Below are 22091 nucleotides of genomic sequence, written 5' to 3'. Positions count from 1 at the left end.
ACTGTTACTGGGATACAGTTCCAGGTTTACTGGGGTACAGTTTCTCTGTTACTGGATACAGTTCCAGTTTTACTGGGGTACAGTTTCACTGTTACTGGGGTACAGTTCCAGGTTTACTGGGGTACAGTTTCTCTGTTACTGGGATACAGTTCCAGTTTTACTGGGGTACAGTTTCACTGTTACTGGGATACAGTTCCAGGTTTACTGGGGTACAGTTTCTCTGTTACTGGGATACAGTTCCAGGTTTACTGGGGTTCAGTTCCACTGTTACTGGGATACAGTTCCAGGTTTACTGGGGTACAGTTTCACTGTTACTGGGATACAGTTCCAGCTTTACTGGGATAAAGTTTCACTGTTACTGGGATACAGTTCCAGCTTTACTGGGATAAAGTTTTACTGTTACTGGGGTACAGTTCCAGGATTAATGGGGTACAGTTCCATTGTTACTGGGGTACAGATCCATTGTTACTGGATACAATTTCATTGTAACTGGGATACAGTTCTAGGTTTACTGGGGTACATTCCACTGTTACGGGGCTACAGTTCTACTGTTACTGGGATACAGATTCATTGTTACTGGGATAAAGTTTCACTGTTACGAGGGTACAGTTCCAGGATTACTGGGCTATGTTCCACTGTTACTTGGATGCAGTTCTACTCTTCCTGGGATTCAGTTCCATTTTTACTGGGATTCAGTTCCAACTTTACTGGGATACATTTCCACTGTAACTGGGGTACATTACCATTGTTGTTCAAGTACAGTTCCGCCTTTACTGGGGTACTCTTCCAAAGTAACTGGGATACACTTCCATTGTTACTGGGGTACAGTTGCAGGTTCTTGGGCAGCACAGTGGCGCAGTGGTTAGCACCGCAACCTCACAGCTCCAGCGACCCGGGTTCAATTCTGGGTACTGCCTGTGTGGAGTTTGCAAGTTCTCCCTGTGTCTGCGTGGGTTTCCTCCGGGTGCTCCAGTTTCCTCCCACATGCCAAAGACTTGCAGGTTGATAGGTGAATTGGCCATTATAAATTGCCCCTAGTATAGGTAGGTGGTAGGGAAATATAGGGACAGGTGGGGATGTGGTAGGAATATGGGATTAGTGTAGGATTAGTATAAATGGGTGGTTGATGGTCGGCACAGACTCGGTGGGCCGAAGGGCCTGTTTCAGTGTTGTATCTCTAAACTAAACTTTACTGGGGTACAGTTCCACCTTTACTGGGGTGCAGATCCACTGTTACTGGGATACAGTTTCTGTGTTACTGAGGTGCAGTTCCAGGTTTACTGGGATACAGATCCTTTGTTAATAGGATACAGTTCCATTCTTACTGGGGTACAGTTCCACATTTACTGGAGTACAGTTCCACTGTTACTGGGATACAGATCCAGGTTTACTGAGTTTGAGTTCCACTGCTACCAGGGTACAGTTCAACCGCTGTTGGGGTACAGTTCCACCATTGCCAAGTACAGTTCCACCATTGCCAGGCTACCATTCCGCCATTGCCAGGGTACAGTTCCACCATTGCCAGGCTACAGTTCCACCACTGCCAGTGTACAGTTCCACCACTGCTGGGGTACAATTCCACTGCTACTGGGGTACAGTTCCGCCATTGCCAGGGTACAGTTCTGCCATTGCCAGGCTACAGTTCCACCACTGCCAGCGTACAGTTCCACCACTGCTGGGGTACAATTCCACTGCTACTGGGGCACAGTTCCACCATTGCCAGGCTACAGTTCCACCACTGCCAGGGTACAATTCCACTGCTACTGGGGTACAGTTCTGCCATTGCCAGGGTACAGTTCCACCACTGCTGGGGTACAATTCCACTGCTACTGGGGTACAGTTCTGCCATTGCCAGGCTACAGTTCCACCACTGCCAGGGTACAGTTCCACCACTGCCGGGGTACAATTCCACTGCTACTGGGGTACAGTTCCACCACTGCCGGGGTACAGTTCCACCACTGCCAGGGTACAGTTCCACCACTGCCGGGGTACAATTCCACTGCTACTGGGGCACAGTTCCACCATTGCCAGGCTACAGTTCCACCACTGCCAGGGTACAGTTCCACCACTGCCGGGGTACAATTCCACTGCTACTGGGGTACAGTTCCACCATTGCCAGGCTACAGTTCCACCACTGCCAGGGTACAGTTCCACCACTGCCGGGGTACAATTCCACTGCTACTGGGGTACAGTTCCACCATTGCCAGGGTACAGTTCCGCTATTGCCAGGGTACAGTTCTACCACTGCCGGGGTACAATTCCACTGCTACTGGGCTACAGTTCCACCATTTCCAGGGTGCCATTCCTCTGCTGCTGGGATATAGTTCCTTTGTTACTCAGCTACCTCCTGACTCTAATCAGATACTCTAATTTCTTGTTTTTTATATGCAAGAGCTTGGTGCCTGGCAGGGAGGGAGTGTGAAGGGAGAGATTGATGTGAATGTGCTGACATCCTTTGATGTGGTGGACCTATAGCATAACTAGAGGAAGAGAACTGGCAAGATATCCCCATGTTGTGATTCGCAGTGCCATATATCACTGTCAGTAACCTGGTGAAGGGATCCCCTATCTGCTTGGCCAGCAGTTAGTGAATTGGAGAAACAGGATGAGTAAGATGGAGGTTTCCACAAATTAGGAACTAGCAGCAAATCTACTACCTCCCATTTCCTGCACCCTTGTTGTATTTTTTTGCCCTTTCTACTCTATGTTGTTTGGGCTGTCTGATCTTAGGTCACTCTCCAGGGTGAGTGGCAACTCCCATAGGCTTGTCCAAGCCTTGAGATCTAGGTAAAAATGATCAAGAAACCCTGCCTGTCAGTGGTCTCTACCTGCTGTCCCTCCACACCATCTCTCCCATTGCCAGTGACCACAGTGAACATCACAGCTTCAGTGCTCACTTCAACTGTAAAACCATTGAGTCCATTTATTTCGCAAAAAAAGCAAATTATAACACAGGTATAAACATAGAGTAGGGGTTATAGTCCAACCTTGAGAGGGAACAATAATAACCCATAACTCTAACCTTTAAAAATATACTGTTTAATTTTGAATTCCTTCCCATTCTAGGAGTCTATGTTGAACTAAACTGCTTCATAGAAATTTCAAACTAACTTTCCTTTCAAACTATTTCTTTCAAAAAATCACCAGGTTTATTCCAGAATCTCCAGTTCTGATGAAGGGTCACTGACCTGAAACGTTTTCTCTGTTTCTCTCTGCACAGATGCTGCCAGACATGCTGAGTATTTCCAGCACTTCCTGTTTTTATTTCAAATTTCCAGCATCTGCAGTATTTTGCTTTTATTTCACTCCTGGTTTATTCCTTATTTTAAGCACTATGGCCATTTTCATGCTTCAGAGATGAGTTACTGGAACTTCCTGTGGGTGGTTTTGGCTAAAGAGTGAAAGCAGCAGCTGGGTTACTAAGTCCGGATCTAGCACACAGTTCTTGGGTGAATTAATGGGTCTGATAATTTGAACTTGCCTGCAGGCACTAACCTACACATACAGATTTAATTAAAGTGCTGATTAGACACAGTTAGAGCAGTATATGTGGGCTCCTTGCACCGAATTCCACTGAGGGTGTGGAGTGCTCTGGCTGACACACAGTGAAAGCTACAAGATTGCTAAAGGATCAGGTGAAAGGGCACACAGGTTCTCGAATGGGGCACTGGAGGGGGAGATTCAGAGGAGGAGGGATGTCCTGTATTGCAGGAGGGAAGGAATCCACCTTCTTTTCATGTCCCACTCTCCTGCAGCAGCTGGTGCTGCTCTGCCTGGACTCGTTCCTCCTCCCATTCCTCATCCAGAACAAGAGATTCCCTAGCAAGATGTCAATAGCTAAACACTCCCTGAATCCTGGCAACTCCCATAAGGTGTCCAATAAGGTAGAGTAGCACAACACTCACTCTTTTTAGGTGACGTTGTCAGAGAATCTCCAGAATATATGTTGCTCGAGTGTTGATGAGGTCTTAACAATGTCTCCCGGAAACTCTCCTGATGTGTTTCAGAAATCCTATTCACAGCTGCAGCAACAGGAAATGATGAGTACTTTTTTTTATTCAGACATGGGATGTGGGCGTCGCTGGCCAGCCCAGCATTTATTGCCCATCATTAATTGCCCTTGAGAAGGTGGTGGTGAGCTGCCTTCTTGAACTGCTGCAGTCCATGTGGAGTAGGTACACCCACAGTGCTGTTAGGAAGGGAGTTCTAGGATTTTGACCCAGCGACAGTGAAGGAACGGTGATATAGTTCCAAGTCAGGATGGTGACTTGGAGGGGAACTTGCAGGTGGTGGTGTTCCCATGCATTTGCTGCCCTTGTCCTTCTAGTTGGTAGAGGTTGCGGGTTTGGAAGGTGCTGTCTAAGGAGCCTTGGTGCGTTGCTGCAGTGCATCTTGTAGATGGTAGATACCCCAGCCACTGTGCATCGGTGGTGGAGGGAGTAAATGTTTATGGATGGGGTGCTGATCAAGCAGGCTGCTTTGTCCTGGATGGTGTGGAGCTTCTTGAGTGTTGTTGGAGCTGCACCCATCCAGGCAAGTGGAGAGTATTCCATCACACTCCTGATTTGTGCCTTGTAGATGGTGGACAGGCGTTGGGGAGTCAGGAGGTGAGTTACTCGCTGCAGGATTCCTAGCCTCTGACCTGCTCTTGTAGCCATGGTATTTATATGGCTACTCCAGTTCAGTTTCTGGTCAATGTTAACCCCTAGGATGTTGATAGTGGGGGATTCAGTGATGGTAATGCCATTGAATGCCAAGGGGAGATGGCTAGATTCTCTCAGTTGGAGATGGTCATTGCCTGGCACTTGTGTGGCGCAAATGTTACTTGCCACTTATCAGCCCAAGCCTAGATATTGTCCAGGTCTTGTTGCATTTGTACATGGACTGCTTCAATATCTGAAGATTTGCAAATGTTGCTGAACATTGTGCAATCGTCAGCGAACATCCCCAATTCTGACCTTATGATTGAAGGAAGGTCATTGATGAAGCAGCTGAAGATGGTTGGGCCTAGGACACGACCCTGAGGAACTCCTGCAGTGATGTCCTAGAACTGAGAGGATTGACCTCCAACAACCACAACAGTCTTCCTTTGTGCTAGGTGTGACCCCAACCAGTGGAGAGTAAGAAAGAAAGCTAGCTAGAAATATAAAACCAGATAGTAAGAGTTTCTATAAGTATTTAAAAAGGAAAAGAGCAGCTAAAGTGAGTGTTGGTCTGTTCGAGGGTGAGACTGCGGAATTAATAATGGGAAACAATGAAATGGTAGAAGCGTTGAACAGTTATTTTGTGTCCGTCTTCACTGTAGAAGACACAAAAAACATTCCAAGAATACTTGAAAATAAAAAAGTAAAAGGGAGGGAGGAACGTAAAACTATCACAATCACTAGGGAAAATATACTGGGAAAACTATTCGAACTAAAGGCTGACTAGTCCCCTGGACCTGATGGCCTGCATCTGAGGGTCTTAAAGGAAGTGGCTGCAGAGACAGTAAATTCCCTAAATTATGGAAAGCTCCCAGCGGATTGAAAAATCACAAATATAACACCTCTATTCAAGAAAGAAGAGAGACAGAAAGTGTAGTGAAAGAGTTAATGACAGTGTGAGTAATACCTCCCACTACGATGATGGAAGAGATCACATGTGAAAGAGACAGGAGAAGAAACAGCATGGGCATCAGAGGAGTTAGACATGTTTAAGTAAAGTGTATATAGTTCCTTATTATGTAACCAAACATACAACAGAAAGCAGGAAACAATAGGCCAGTTAGCCTAACATCTGTCATCGGGAAAATGGTGAAATCTATTATTCAGGAAGTAATAGCAGGACATTTAGAAAATCACAATACAATCAGGCAGAACCAGCATTGTTTAGTGAAAGGGAAATAGTGTTTGACTAATTTATTAGAGTTCTTTGAGGAAGTAACAAGCAGGATGGATAAAGGGGAACTTGTCGATGTGGTGTACTTGGATTTCCAAAAGGCATTTGATAAGGTGCCACATCAAAGGTTACTGCACAAAATAAGAGTGCATGGTGTAGGGGGTAACACATTAGCATGGATAAAGGACTAGTTAACTAACAGGAAGAAGACAGTAGGGATAAAATGGGTCATTTTCAGGTTGGCAAGCTGTTACTAGTGGAGTGCCACAGGGATCAGTGCTGGGGCCTCAACTATTTACAATCTCTATCAATGACTTGTATGTGATGACATAAAGGTAGGTAGGAAAGTAAGCTGTCAAGAGGACATAAAGAATCTACAAAGGGATTTAGATAGGTTAAGTGAGTGGGCAAAAATTGAGCAGATGTTGTATATTGTAGGAAAATGTAAACTTGTCCACTTCGGCAGGAAGAATAGAAAAACAGTATATTATTTGAATGAAGAGAGACTGCAGAACTCTATAGTACAGAGGGATCTGGGTGTCCTTGTACATGAATCACAAAAGGTTGGTATGCAAATACAAATGGAATGTTGGCGTTTATTATAAGGGCAATCATGTATAAAAGTAGGGAAGTGTTGCTACAGCTGTACAGGACTTTCGTTAGACCGCATCTGGATTACTGTGTACAGTTTTGGTCACCTAACTTAAGAAAGCATATAATTGCATAGATTATAGATTGGGTGATCGCTTTGCGGAACACCTCCACTCAGTCCGAAAGCATGCCCCCGAGCTTCCGGTTGCTGACCATTTCAACACTCTCATGCCGGACTGAACATTGAGTTAAATAATTTCAGAGCATGACGGGTCCCCCTTTTTATTTTTATTTTTAGTTATTTTTCTTTTTTCATTTTTATTTTTTATTTGTTTGTTTTATTTTAGTTTGTTTTTTCTGTGCCTACCTACTGTTTTTTTCATGTTTGTGCTTGGAGCCAGGCCTGTTCATTTTTCTGTCAATTAACACCCTCTCTGTACTAACGCTTTGTCTTTCAGCACACCATTAACATACCATTTGCCTTTGTTCCATGACCTTCTGGTCGGTTATTCTCTGTGACCTTGTCCTATCAACACCTTCTCCTTTGTTATCTCTTGCCCCACCCCGCTTTACTTGCTTAAAATCTATCACATTTCTAACATTTGCCTGTTCTGATGAAGGGTCACTGACCTGAAATGTTAACTCTGCTTCTGTCTCCACAGATGCTGCCAGACCTGCTGAGTATTTCCAGCATTTCTTGTTTTTATTTCAGATTTCCAGCATCTGCAGTATTTTGCTTTTATTATATAATTGCATAGAAGCAGTTCTAGAAGGTTCACTCGACTGATTCCTGGGATGAAGGGGTTATCTTATGAAGAACGATTGTTCAGGTTAGGCCTATCCCCAATGAAGTTTAGGAAAATGAGAGGCGATCTTATGAAACACATATGATCTTCAGGGGACTTGACAGGGTGGATGGTGAGAGGATGTTTCCCCTTGTGGGGGAGTCTAGAACTAGGGGACACAGTTAGAAATTAGGGGTCTCCCATTTGAGACTGAGATGCGGAGGAAGTTTTTCTCTCAGAGGGTCGGTAGTCTGTGGAATTCTCTTCCCCAGAGAGAAGTGGAGGCTGGGTCATTGAATATATTCACAGCTGAGTTAGATTTTTGATCGACAAGGGAGTCAAAGGTTATGGGGGCAGACAGGAAAGTCGAGTTGAGGCCATAATCAGATCAGCCATGATCTTATCGAATGGCAGAGCAGGCTCCAGGGGCCGAATGGCCTACTGGTGCTCCTTTTTCCTTGTGTTCTTGTGTTCTCCGGGACAGATGTGACCCAGACAATGACCTCAGCCTGGAGTCACAAGCATCTGCCCTGCAATCTTATATCCCACAGTTATAACACAGGTCCATTTGTCATGGAGCCCCGGGGGTTCTCAACACACACCCTGCTCGCAGTCCCCGGCACTGAGACCAGATTTTTGTGGGACTGTGCCATAGGAGCACCCTTAGCCAATCCTGGACTCTCCCTTACTCCGTGAACTTTGGTGGGGTCAGTGACAGGAAAGGGACATCTCAGGAGACATGTAGCCTGTAGTTGTTGCCCCCATTTGTGTATTATAACCAAATTAGAGTCATAGGACAGAATTTTATGCACCCCAAAGAGCGGGCTGGTGGTGGGTTGGGGTTGGGGGTGGGGGTGGGGGTGGTGTAAAATGGAGTGGGAGGCTGCGGGAGGGTCCTTCCGGACCTGCTCCTGCCTCCGCTGCAAATGCAGTGAGAAATGGCCCACCCGCCCCAGGCCAATCAAGGCACTTAAGTGGCCAATTAACTGCCACTTAAGGGCCTCCGCCCACCACCAAGGGGATTTTGTGCTTTGCAGGTGGGCGGCTGAGGCCTCATAAAGCCAGCCTGATGAAACTATGCGGCCTTCTTGCAGGCTGGGGGGTTGGGGGGGTGGGGGGGGGGGACCCTGCTGATCAGGCCCCCTGTGCCCCATGGAGGGCCGACCCCGAAGCCCCAACCGGCCCCACGCACAACACGCCCCCCTAACCGACCCCCATTGCCTCGCTGGAGCAGGACCTACCTTACTTCCGGGGCCGTCTTTCATCCCATTCCTGAAGCTGGGTGTAGTCCCAGCAGTGACCAATTTTCAATAAGGTTTAACAACAACTATTTATTACATTACTTAAACATGTTTAACTCCTCTGATGCCCATGCTGCTTCTGCTCCTGTCTCTTTCACATATGATCTCTTCCATCATCGTAGCGGGAGGTATTACTCACACTGTCCCAAACATTAACCCTTTCACTACACTTGCTGTCTCTCTTCTTTCTTGAATAGAGGTGTTATATTTGTGATTTTGCAATCTGCTGGGAGCTTTCCAGAATTTAGGGAATTTACTGTCTCTGCAGCCACTTCCTTTAAGATCCTCAGCTGCAGGCCATCAGGTCCAGGGGACTAGTCAGCCTTTAGTTCGAATAGTTTTCCCAGTACCTTTTCTCTCGTGATTGTGATAGTTTTAAGTTCCTCCCTCCGTTTTACTTCTTTATTTTCAAATATTCTTGGAATGTTTTTTGTGTCTTCTACATGCTTCTACCATTTCACTGTTTCCCATTATTAATTCCGCAGTCTCACTCTCTAACAGACCAACACTCACTTTAGCTGCTCTTTTCCTTTTTAAATACTTATAGAAACTCTTACTATCTGGTTTTATATTTCTAGCTAGCTTTCTCTCTTACTCTAATTTCTCCCTCCTTATTTTTATAGTCATTCTTTGCTGGTTTTTAAAACCTGCCCAATCTTCTGATTTACCACTAATCTTCAAGGTATTGTGCATTTTTTCTTTCAATTTGATACTATCCTTAACTTCCTTAGTTAGCCATGGACAATTCATCCTTCTCAGAGTCTTTCTTTCTTTAAGAAACATATCTTTGCTGAAACTTATGATATATCTCCTTAAATGTCTGCCACTGCTTCTTGACTGTCCTTCCTCTTAATCAATTTTCCAAGTTCACTTTAGCCAACTCTGTCTTCCTATCCTTGTAATTGCCTTTATTTAAGTTACTAGTCTTAGACCCACACTTCTCAACCTCAAACTGAATGGAGGTGTTTGATATGCCTCCTTTCACCAGAAGCACTGCTTTCAGTAACTCTCTAGGTTCTTTTGAGGGTTGAGGTTTTAGTAACACCCAATATAGAGTTAACATCAGCCATGTAGAATGATACAGTCTGGTCTTTTGTCCCAATTAGTTCATGTTTAACATCCACACAAGCCCTAATCCACATTCATATGTTACTGACAAGTTATAGAGTCATAGAGAGATACACCACTGAAACAGACCCTTCAGCCCACCGAGTCTGTGCCAACCATCAACCACCCATTTATACTAATCCTACATTAATCCCATATTCCCTATCACATCCCCACCTTCCCTCAATTCTCCTACCACTACCTACACTAGGGCAATTTACAATTGGCCAATTTACCTATCAACCTGCAAGTCTTTGGCTGTGGGAGGAAACCTGAGCACTCGGTGGTCACAGGGAGAACTTGCAAACTCGGCATAGGCAGTACCCAGAATCGAACACGGGTCGCTGGAGCTGTGAGGCTGCGGTGCTAACCACTGTGCCACTGTACTGCCCAAAGTTCTGTTTTTAAATTTGAATGGTCAGATATTTGAAATCCAGAGGAGTCAATTTTTACCAAATACTTTAGGCAATAAATAGGTGTCTGAGAAGGAGTCTTGAGCTGAAACATTAGTTTAACCTGCGTTTATCTCAATAGTCCATCTTGGTAAAGGAGTTGAAGTTTTTACTCAGGCAGAGGTTCGTTAAACTTAATTGCAACTTAAAATTCCCGCTGGTGCTCATTAGAGAGACTGCATGGCAGTTTGGTGTCTAACATTTCATCTAACACCCTCTCCTAACAGCGACCAGTTGTTTGGGAGGAAATATGGTGTTGATGGGATACTCGGTCTCCTCTTGAAGTCCCCAGCATCACAAATGCCAGTCTTCAGCCAATTCGATTCACTCTGTGTGATATCAAGAAGTGACTGAAGGCACTGGATACTGCAAAGGCCCTGACAATATTCCAGCAATAGTACCGAAGACCTGTGCACCAGAACTTGCCACGCCCCTAGCCAAGCTGTTCCAGTACAGCTACAACACTGGCACCTACCCGGTAATGTGGAAAATTGACCAGTAATGTCCTGTACACAAAAAGCACGACAAGTCCAACATAGCCAATTACCGCCCCATCAGCCTACTCTCAGTCATCAGTAAAGTGATGGAAGGTGTCATCAACAGTGCCATCAAACGGCACTTTCTTGGAAATAACTGCTCAGTGACGCCCAGTTTGGGTTCCACCAGGGCCACTCAGCACCTGACCTCATTACAGCCTTGGCTCAAACATGGACAAAAAAGCTGAACTCAAGAGGTGAGGTGAGAGTGACTGCCCTTGACATCAAGGCAGCATTTGACCGAGTATGGCATCAAGGAGCCCTAGCAAAACTGAAGTCAATGGGAATCAGGGGGAAAACTCTCCACTGGTTGGAGTCATATCTAGCGCAAAGAAAGATGGTTGTGGTTGTTGGAGGTCAATCATCTGAGCTCCAGGACATCACTGCAGGAGTTCCTCAGGGTAGTGTCCTAGGCCCAACCATCTTCAGCTGCTTCATCAATGACCTTCCTTCAATCATAAGGTCAGAAGTGGGGATGTTCGCTGATGATTGCACAATGTTCAGCACCATTCACGTCTCCTCAGATACTGGAGCAGTCCATGTAGAAATGCAACAAGACCTGCTGGACAATATTCAATATTGGGCTGATAGGTGGCAAGTAACATTCGTGCCACACAAGTGCTAAGCAATGACTATCTCCAACAAGAGAGAATCTAACCATCTCCCCTTGACATTCAATGGCATTACCATCACTGAATCCCCCACTAAGAACATCCTAAGGGCTACCATTGACCAAAAACTGAACTGGAGTAGCCATATAAATACCGTGGTTACAAGAGCTGGTCAGAGGCTAGGAATCCTGCGGCGAGTAACTCACCTCCTGACTCCCCAAAGCCTGTACAAGGCACAAGTCAGGAGTGTGATGGAATACTCTCCACTTGCCTGGATGGGTGCAGCTCCAACAACACTCAAGAAGCTCGACACCATCCAGGACAAAGCAGCCCGCTTGATTGGCACCCCCTCCACATTCACTCCCTCCACCACCGACGCACAGTGGCAGCAATGTGTACCATTTACAAGATGCACTGCAGCAATGCACCAAGGCTTCTTTGACAGCAGCTTCCAAACTCGTGAACTCTACCAGCTAGAAGAAAAAGCGCAGCAGATACATGGGAACATCACCACCTGCAAGTTCCCCTCCAAGTCACACACCATCCTGACTTGGAACTATATCGCCGTTCCTTCACTGTCGCTGGGTCAAAATCCTGGAACTCCCTCCCGAACAGCACTGTGGGTGTATCTACCCCACATGGACTGCAGCAGTTCAAGAAAGCGGCTCACCACCACCTTCTCAAGGGCAATTAGGGATGGGCAATAAATGCTGGCCTGGCCAGTGACGCCCACATCCCATGAATGAATTTTTAAAAAGCTACAATGTCTTCTCTAATCAGAACTGCCACTCCACCTCCCTTTTTCTCTTTTCCTATCTTTTCTGAACACTTTGTATCTGTGAATTTGAAATGAGCCAGCACCAAGCCATTCCTGTCACACCCCTCCATGACCTTCCATCCGATGTTTTGGAGGACTTCTTTCCTGATTCTGGTGAGACTTGTGCCCAGACTGGAAAATCATCGAATGATGCAGCACAGCGGAGGCTATTCATGCTCTGCTTGCTCTCAGGGAGACCTATTCCCTTAGTCCCGTTACGTTTTCATACTTTTATCCAAATCCCTTTTAAATCCTGTCATGTATTCTGTTTCCCTGACTCTCTCTGGTCAGACATTCCAAATCCTGACCACCTTCTTCTGTTGGTGTAGTGAACCATGGGCTATCAATGGGCCAAAGGTGGTTAAAAGGGATTGAGCTGCAGGTTGGAGTCTAGCTGGGCCTATTCCAGGAGGTTTCCGCAGATGACATGGCACCTCTGACAGGCCCTGCCCCACACTTCCACTATTTGTCACCTGACACAACCGTCCTTGCAGCCCCCTGCCCTCTCACATTGATTGGAGGCAAACAGACTCGTTGTTACATGGAATTTTGGCATTTATTGCGATGGGAATAGAGTATAAAAGTAGGGAAGTGTTGCTGCAACTGTACAAGGCATTAGTGAGACCGCACCTGGAGTATTGCGTACAGTTTTGGTCCCCTTACTTGAGGAGGGATGTAGATGCACTGGAAGCAGTTCAGAGGAGGTTCACTAGATTGATTCCATAGATGAGGGGTTTGTCTTATGAAGAGAGATTGAGCAGTTTAGGCCTTTACTGTCTAGAGTTTAGAAGAATGAGAGGAGATCTAATTGAGGTATATAAGATGATTAAGGGGATTGACAAAGTAGACATAGAGAGGATGTTTCCTCTTCTGGGGCAATCTAGAATGAGAGGTCATAGTTTTAGGATAAGGGGTAGCAGATTTAAAACAGAGATGAGGAGAAATTAGTTCCCTCAAAGGGTCATGAATCGGTGGAATTCACTACCCCAGAGTGTGGTGGATGCCGGGACATTGAGTAAATTTAAGGAGGAGATGGACAGATTTTTAATTAGTAATGGGTTGAAGGGTTATGGAGAACGGGCAGGAAAGTGGAGTTGAGGCCGAGATGAGATCAGCCATGATTGTATTGAATGGTGGAGCAGGCTCGAGGGGATGAATTGCCTACTCCTGCTCTTAGTTCTTATGCTCTTATGATTGGATAATTCTTGACTATACAGGCTTTTGCTCCCATTTTCAATATTTTTATACTAAATAAACAAAAATGTTCACAGAAAATGAAATAAAAAACACATGTCTTTCAGATGTCCCTCTGATTTCTCTCCTGGGTTGTGCACAGAAGTGTTCAGGAAATTAATCTTTAATTCCTGGACACTCAAGGACAATCCTGAAAGGTTGACAACCTGAGGTATAGATCAGTCATGATCAACTTGAATGATGGAGCAGGCTTCAGGGGCTGAATTGCCTCCTCCTGGCCCTAATGTTCCTCTGCAAAAAGAAAATACTCCTTACCTCTCCCTTCATTCTTTTGCTGGTGATCTTGAATTTATGTCCTCCAGTTACTGACTCACCAACTAGTAACAGTCTTATAGAATAGTATCTGAAAGGGGCTTGAAATGATAAACTATGTAAACAGCCAATGGAAGTGAGTGCCTGCTGCTCTCTCTCGCCCCTCCTCCATCCTTGTTGCTGGGCTGGGCTGAACCAAACCAGATTCATGATGAACACTCATCAATGCTGATTCCTGATGCTATTTAAAGACAAGGGACCCAGCCCAGCTTGCCCTGCTTCTCTCAGTTTAGCGACTCGTTGGCACTGTCAGTTCTATAAATGTAGGAGATAATTGTACCTCTGTGACAGTCAGCAAGGCTTCGGATCTTCCCACATAACCTCTCTCCTGCAGGGGAGCAGATCTGGTGACACTCGCTCTCAATACCTCTGGCATTTGCTCATTTTGATCTTTGAAAATAAATTCTTCTCCACTTGTTTAAATGGCAGTAGACGTTCCCAGATTTCCAGGAGAAAGAGGATGTACTGACCAACCAGACGTGGCCCCTTTGATCTCAATCACTTGCTCCAGTCTAACCTTTGTCCTTGTTGTTGTACACTGGGGTCTGTCACAGTCAGTTTGGGAACGAGGAAACGTTTCCCTTTTATGAGATTCATGGACTTTTCCAATGTGCTGATTCTGCCCAGCTGCTAATCAGGAAGCTGCTTTTAGTGTTTCAGTTTCTTGCTGTGTCCATTTCTCCTGCTGGAAGGCTGATCTTCTGGTTTAAATTGTTCCCAGCTTCCATTTATTTAATTGTTACAGATTGTGCTGTGGCTTTAGCCTAAAGACCAGGCTTTAACTACCCCCCTGTGTGAGCAGTCCCACCATAAACAACTTCCACTCCAACCTTTCTTTAAACAATGAAGCCCATTTCCCAGGCTCCTGTCATTCTGATGCCTTCTGGAGGAATATGACAAAAAGTATAGCTCCAATCAAATTCAAGCACAATCCAGAGTCCTTCCAATCAATTCCCAGTACAGCCCATACCCCTCCAGCCAGATCCCAGTTAGGGCGGCACAGTGGCGCAGTGGTTAGCACCGCAGCCTCACAGCTCCAGCGACCCGGGTTCAATTCTGGGTACTGCCAGTGTGGAGTTTGCAAGTTCTCCCTGTGTCTGCATGGGTTTCCGCCGGGTGCTCCGGTTTCCTCCCACCTCCAAAAGACTTGCAGGTTGATAGGTAAATTGGCCATTATAAAAATTGCCCCTAGTGTAGGTAGGTGGTAGGAGAATGGTGGGGATGTGGTAGAAAATATGGGGGTAGGGTTAGTATAAATGGGTGGTTGTTGGTCGGTACAGACTCGGTGGGCCGAAGGGCCTGTTTCAGTGCTGTATCTCTAAAAAAAATAAAAGTATAGTCCAGGGCCCATCCCATCAGTTCCCAGTACACCCATACCCCTCCTGCCAGATCCCAGTATAGTCCAGGGCCCCTCCCATCAATTCCCAGTACAGCCCATTCCCCTCCAACCAGATGCCAGTACAGTCCAGGCCCCTCCAATCAGTTCCCAGTACAGACCATGACTGCTCCTGTCAGATCCTAGTACAGTCCAGGGCCCCACCCATCAGATCCCAGTACAGTCCAGGCCCCTCCAATCAGAGGCCACCACGCAACCTGACACCAGGAGGGCCCGGCCTGACATTACCGGTGGCGGCAAGGCCTCATGGCAGTCCCCAACCCCTGCCCTCCCACCATTCGGCAATGGGACCCCAATTTGAATATTAAATAAATTAAAATGATTGATTTAATTAAGCTAACGTCGCCACCTGATGTCCTGCTGTGATCTTCGGCCTAGTGGCCGGCAGTCCCGTGCCTTCGGATCCTCGTTCAGGAAAACAAGGCACAACCCGGGGGGGAGATATGTTTATCAGTGCCGGGTCGGGGTGGGGGCGATGGGGTCAAATTAACATCGTGGATGGAGGGGATGGGGTTATAGTTGAAAATTTGTGCAGTTTGGTGGGGGGGGGGGGGGGGGGTGCAGGTCAGATGGTAAAGGTAAGTGTTTTGGGGGGGGGGGGAAAGGACAAATTTAATTGATATTGGGGGGTGGGAGAGGGGCAAAAGAGATGTATTTATTTATTTTAATTCACTTTACCTATAACTATTTAAATCAGCCAGTAGGGCAGACAGCCTTTAAAAATGATGCCAGCGCCTGTGCAGACAGCTGGTGCTATTGCCAGTGACGGATGGTCTGCCCCCTCCATGTGATCGGCGGGGGGTGGGGTGGGAGGGGGTCGGCCCACCCCATGGATGCAAATGAGCTGCCGCACAGAAGATTGCACTGGCTCTCTGGTGTACGGCCTGCACGGGTGGGCCATCGTTTTTACACGGCGGAGAGATTACAAAATCCAGCCCATAATGTCACAGGTCCCCACATTAAACAAATCTGTAGCTGGAAACTGTAGTGTTTGGCTGCCCAGTGATAGGCTCAATAGTCACCAGCTACAGCAACAGCAGGAAGAGGAAGGTCAATTATTCCCACCCATTTGGAGGATGTTACTGCCTCCACTCCGCTCAGTACAAAGCCTCAAAATCCTTGCACTGTATTGGAAAACTTAGACCTTACCTACCTCAGCTCCAGATTCAAGCTGGGTCCAGTACTGAGGCTTGACATACAGGTGCAGGATCCAATTGGGCCCAGTAAATGTCAAGGCCATCTCCAGCCGACTGTCAACCCCTAGAGTCAGGCCCAGGGCCCTACTGTCAGCCCCTTAAATCAGGCCTGTTGCCCTCCATCAGCCCCTTGAGTCAGGACCAGTGTCCTTTATCAGCCCCTAGCATCAGGCCAAGGGCCCTACCATCAGCTCCTAGAGTCAAGCCAGTGTCCTTTGTCAGTCCCTTGAGTCAGGCCTCGGGCCCTAGTCAGCCCCTTAAGACAAGCCCAATGTCCATTGCCTGTCCCTAGAGTCAGGCCTAGGACCCTACTATCTGTCACTTGAATCAGGCCTAGAGCCCTTCATCAGCTCTTTGAGTCAGGCCCAGCCCACTGAAGGCCACTAAGTCAGAGACAAGTGCCCTCCATCAACCCCTAGAGTCAGGCCAAGGGCCCTCTGTCAGTCCTTCAAGTCAGGTTCATTGTCTTTTGTCAGTTCCTAAAGTCAGGCCTAGGGCCCTACTGCCAGCCCCTAGAGTCAGGACCAGTGTCCTTTGCCAGCCCCTGGAGTCAGGACAAGGGCCCTACTGTCAGTCCCTTGAATCAGGCACAGTGATCTCAACCAGGCATTTGAGTCAGGCCCAAAGCCCTCTGTCAGTCCCTAGACTCAAGGTCAGTGCCCTCTGACAGCCCCTTGAGTCAGGCCTAGGGCCCTAATATCAGCCCCTAGACTCAGGGCCAGTGCCCCAATATCAGCCCTTAAGTCAGGCCCAATGCCCTCAATCCGGCCTTTGAGTCAGGCACAGTGCCCTACTGTCAGCCCCAAGAGTCAGGCCTAGCAACCTACTCTCTGCCCTTTATGACAGCCCTTAGAGTCAGGCATGGGGCCCTACAGTCAGCCCTTTGAATCACTTCCAGTGCCCTCAATGAGGCCTTTGAGTCAGGCCCAATACCCTTATCAGCCCCTAGAGTCAGGACTAGGGCCCTATGGTCATCCACTAGAGTCAGACCTAGAGCCCTCCATCAGCCCCTTGGGTCAGGCTCAGTGCCCTCTGTAAGTACGTTGATTCATGGCTAGGTTCCAACTCTCATAATGTTGAGTCAGGCCCAGTGCCTTCTGTCCACCTCTCGAGACAGGCCCAGTGTCCTTTGTCAGCCCCTAGAGTCAGGACCAGTGTCCTTTGCCAGCCCCTGGAGATAGGCCTCGGGGCCTACTGTCAGTCTCTAGAGTCAGGCCAAGTGTCCTTTACCAGCCCCTGGAGTCAGGCCTAGGGCCCGACTGTCAGCCCTTGAATCAGGACCAGTGACCTTTGTCAGCTCCTAAAGTCAAGCCAAGGGCCCTACTGCCAGCCCCTAGAGTCAGGACCAGTGTCATTTGCTAGCCCCTGGAGTCAGGCCAAGGGCCCTACTGTCAACCCCTTGAATCAGGCTCAAAGACCTCAACCAGGCATTTGAGTCAGGCCCAGTGCCCTCTGTCAGCCCCTAGATGCAGGTTCAGTGCCGTCTGACAGCCCCTCAAGTCAGGCCTAGTGCCCTAATATCCACCCCTAAGTCAGGACCAGTGCCTTTGAGTCAGGCCTAGGGCCCTACTGTCAGCCCTTAGTGTCAAGACTGGAGCCCTACTGTCAGCCCCTGGAGTCAGGCCCAGTGCCCTCTAACAGCCCCTCTCATCATGGCTAAGGCTCGACTGTCTGCCGGTAGAGTCAGGTCCAGTGCCCTACTGTCAGCCAATAGAGTCAGGCCTAGGGCCCTATTCTCAGTCCTCAGAGTCAGGCCCACTGCCCTACTCTCAGCCCCTCGATTCAGGCCCAGTGCCCTGCTGTCAGCCACTTGAATCAGGCTCTGTGCCCTCCATCAGGCCATAGAGTCAGGCCCAGCCCACTGTCAGCCCCTCAGTCAGAGACGTGCCCCACATCAGCCCCTAGAGACAGGTCCATTGCCTTTTGTCAGACCCTCGAGTCAGGCCTTGGGCCCTACTGTCAGCCCCTAGAGACAGGCCCTAGTCCTTTTTCATTCACTAGAGTCAGGCCCAGTGCCCTACTGTCAGCCCACACAGTCAGACCCCGTGCCCTCTGTCAATCCCTAGAATCAGGCACAGTGCCCTACCGTCAGTTCCTAGATTCAGGCCTAGGGTCCCACAGTTGTCCCCTAGGTTCAGGCCCGGTGACATTTTTCAGCCCCTGGAATCAGGATTAGGGCCTTACTGTCAGCCCCTTAAGTCAGGCCCAGTGCCAGTTGTCAGCTCCTAGAGTCAGGCCTAGGGTCCTACTGTCAACCCATACAGTCAGACCCAGTGTCCTTTGTCAGTCCCTGGAGTTAGGCCTAGGGACCTACTGTCAACCCATACAGTCAGACCCAGTGTCCTTTGTCAGTCCCTGGAGTTAGGCCTAGGGACCTACTGTCAGCCTCTAGATCAGGACTAGGGCCCTATTGTCAGCCCCTAGAGTCAGGTATAGTGCGCTCAATCAAGCCTTTAAGTCAGAGCCCAGTGCCCTCTATCAGCCCATGGAGTCAGGCCCAGTGCCCTACTGTCAGACCCTCACGTTAGGTCCAGCACCCTACTACCAGCCCCTAGAGTCAGGCTTAGGAGCTTACTGCCAGCCCCTTAAGTCAAGCCCAGTGTCCTTTGCCTGCTCCTAGAGTCAGGCCTGGGGCCCTACTGTCAGCTCCTAGAGTCAGATCTAGTGCCCTCAATTAGGCCTTTGAGCCAGGACCAGTGCCCTCTGTCAGCCTCCAAATGAAAGCTCAGTGCCCTCCATCAGCCATAGAGTCAGGCCCAGGGTCGTACTGTCAGCCCCTACAGTCAGGCCTAGAGGCCTACTGTCAGCCTTTAGAGTTAGGTCCAGTGTCCTTTGTCAGCCCCTGAAGTCAGGGCTAAAACCCTACTATCAGCTGCTAAGGTCAGGCCAGGTACCCTCTGTGAGCCCCTAGAGTCAGGCCTATGGCCCTATCTCAGCCCCTAGAGTCAGGCTTAAGGCCTTACTGTCAGCCCTTAGAGTCAGGCATGGGGACCTACTGTCAGCCCCTTGGGTCAGGCCCAGTGTCCACTGTAGCCCATTGAGTCAGACCTAGGGCCCTACTGTCATTCTGTCGAGTCAGTCAGTATCCTCTGACAACTCCTCGGGACAGGCAAAGTTTCTTTTGTCAGCCTCTTGAATCAGGTCCTGTGCCCTCCATCAGCCCCTAGTGTCAGGCCCAGTGCCCTCTGACAACCCCTTGAGTCAGGGCAAAGGCCCTACTGTCAGCCCCTCAAGTCAGGCCCAGTGCCCGACTGTCAGCCCCTTGAGTCAGGCCTTGTGCCCTCCATCAGCACTTTGAGTCAGGCCCAGCCCACTATCAGCCCCTAAGTCAGAGACAAGAGGCCTCTGACAGCCCCTAGAGTCAGACTTATTGCCCTCTGTCAGCCGTTCGATTCAGGTCCATTGTCTTTCATCAGACCTTAGAGTCAGGCCCAAGTTCCTAATGTCAGCCTCTTGAGTCAGGTACAGTGACCTCATCCAGGCATTTGAGTCACGCCCAGTGCCCTCTGTCAGCCTCTAGACGCAATGCCCTCTGACAGCACCTCGAATCAGGCCTAGGGCCATAATATCAGCCCCTAGAGTCAGACCTAGTGCTGTAATATCAGCCCCTAAGTCAGGCCCAGTACCTTCAATCCAGCCTTTGAGTCAGGCCTAGGGACCTACTGTCACCCCTTGACTCAGGCCCAGTGCCCTCAATCAGACCCTGGAGTCAGGCCCAGTGCCCTCCATAAGCCCCTAGTGTCAAGCCCAGTGCCCTCTGACAGCTCCTCTCATCACGGCTAAGGCCCTGATGTCAGCCCTTAGAGACAGGACCAGTGTCCTTTGTCTGCCCCTCTCGTCAGGTCCATGGGCCCTACTGTCAGCAACTAGAGTGAGCCCTAGTGCCCTACTGGCAGCCCAAAGAGTCAGGACCAGTGTCCTTTGTTAGCCCCGAGAGTCAGGCCCAGATCCCTCTGTCAGTCTCTCAAGTCAGGCCCAGTGCCCTACTGTCAGCCCCTAGAGTCAGACCCAGTGACCGACCGTCAGACCCGAGAGTCAGGCCCAGTGCCCGACTGTCAGACCCTAGAGTCAGGCCTGGGGGCCTACTGTCAGCCCTTTGAATTCAGCCAGTAACCTCAAAAAGACCTTTGAGTAATGTCCAATTCCATCTGTCAGCCTTTAAGTCAGAGCCCAGTGACCTCCATCAGCCCCTAGACTCATGCCCTGTGCCCTCTGTCAGCTCCTTGAGTCATGCCGAGTGCCCTACTGTCAGCCCCCCGAGTCAGGACCAGTGACATTTGTGAGTCCCTCGACTCAGGCCCACGGTTTCATACACTTTATATCCCAACTGGAGGCTCGATCCTCCTTTTAGGCATTTCTAAGCCAGACACCAATGCCTTCATTTCAACTTCGGGAATATAATATTTATCAAGCCTAGGATTATTTGTTAGGGGCTGGAAAGTTGTTGAATGGACTGACTATAGGTCAGTCAGCTTGGAAATATTAGAACCAAATTGAGTTCATAAATCACAGGGGAAGACATTGTTCTTAAGGGCAATTGTCTTCAGTCCCCTTTGTAAACTTTGTTCCAGAGCTACCGACTCCTTCCCCATCCCTGGAAAATGTTTGAGGCTTAAACAGTTTGTTCACAACCTTGGTGTCACATTTGACCTTGAGATGAGCTATTGATCTCATATTCACGCCATCACTAAGACCTTCTATTTCCAGCTCCGTAACATCATCCAATTCTGCTCTGCCTCAATTCACCTGTTGTGAATCCCTCATTCACGCCTTTATTATCTCTAGACTAGCCTAATCTAAACTAACTGACTAATCTTTTCACATTCTACCCTCTGTCAACGTAAAGTCATCTAAAACTCTGCTCTCCACATCCTAACTCACACCAAGTCCCATTCACCAATCACCCCGGTGCTCGCTGATCTACACTGGCTCTGATCTGGCAATGCTGTGATTTTAAAATTCTCATCCTTGTTTTCAAAGCCGTCCATGCCTTCGCCTCCCCCTATCTCTGTAATCTCCTCCACAACCCTCCGATATATCTGCGCTTGTCCAATTCTGGCATCTTGTGCATCCCAAATTTTAATCTCTCCACTATTGGCAGCTGTGCCTTCAGTTGCCTAGGCCTGAAGGTCTGGAATTCCTTCACTTCACCTGTCCGCCTCGCTTTCCTCCTTTAAGACACTCCTTAAAATCTATCTCTTTGACGAAGCTTTTGGTCATTTTTTTTTATTCATTCATGGGATGTGGGCGACAGGCCATATAAGGTCAGAAGTGCCAGGCCAGCATTTATTGCCCATCCCTAATTGCCCTTGAGAAGGTGGTGGTGAGCTGCCTTCTTGAACCGCTGCAGTCCATTTGGGGTAGGTACACCCACAGTGCTGTTAGGAAGGGAGTTCCAGGATTTTGACCCAGCAACAGTGAAGGAACAGTGATATAGTTCCAAGTCAGGATGTTGTGTGACTTGGACGGGAACTTGCAGGTGGTGATGTTCCCATGTGTGTGCTGCCCTTGTCCTTCTAGCTTGTAGAGGTCGCGGGTTTGGAAGGTGCTGTCTAAGGAGCCTTGGTGCATTGCTGCAGTGCATCTTGTAGATGGTACACACTGCTGCCACTGTGCGTCGGTGGTGGAGGGAGTGAATGTTTGTAGATGGGGTGCCAATCAAGCGGGCTGCTTTGTCCTGGATGGTGTCGAGCTTCTTGAGTGTTGTTGGAGCTGCACCCGCCCAGGCAAGTGGAGAGTATTCCATCACACTCCTGACTTGTGCCTTGTAGATGGTGGACAGGCTTTGGGGAGTCAGGAGGTGAGTTACTCGCCTCAGGATTCCTAGCCTCTGACCTGCTCTTGTAGCCACGGTAT

The 22091-nt window shown here is 48.4% G+C and overlaps 1 protein-coding gene across 2 annotated transcripts in view; it reads right to left on the bottom strand.

Annotated features, from left to right (window-relative positions):
- Positions 1–14200, bottom strand: part of pltp (phospholipid transfer protein) — a 698920-nt gene extending 684720 nt beyond the window's left edge. Inside the window, exon 1 of one of the 2 annotated variants that reach the window (XM_068048032.1) lies at positions 13924–14200. In XM_068048032.1, coding sequence (XP_067904133.1) covers positions 13924–14019 — 96 coding nt within the window. In that variant the 5' untranslated portion in view covers positions 14020–14200. Of the gene's footprint in view, positions 1–13586; positions 13809–13923 lie in introns of those variants that run through there. The other variant, XM_068048031.1, reaches the window with a different exon arrangement.
- Between the last annotated feature and the right edge of the window lie 7891 nt (positions 14201–22091).

This window comes from Heterodontus francisci, chromosome 16, assembly GCF_036365525.1.
Source record: "Heterodontus francisci isolate sHetFra1 chromosome 16, sHetFra1.hap1, whole genome shotgun sequence".
Taxonomy (NCBI): Eukaryota; Metazoa; Chordata; class Chondrichthyes; order Heterodontiformes; family Heterodontidae; genus Heterodontus; species Heterodontus francisci.
The sequence above is the reverse complement of the archived record's forward strand: the minus strand, read 5'-3'. Positions and strand labels throughout refer to the sequence as shown.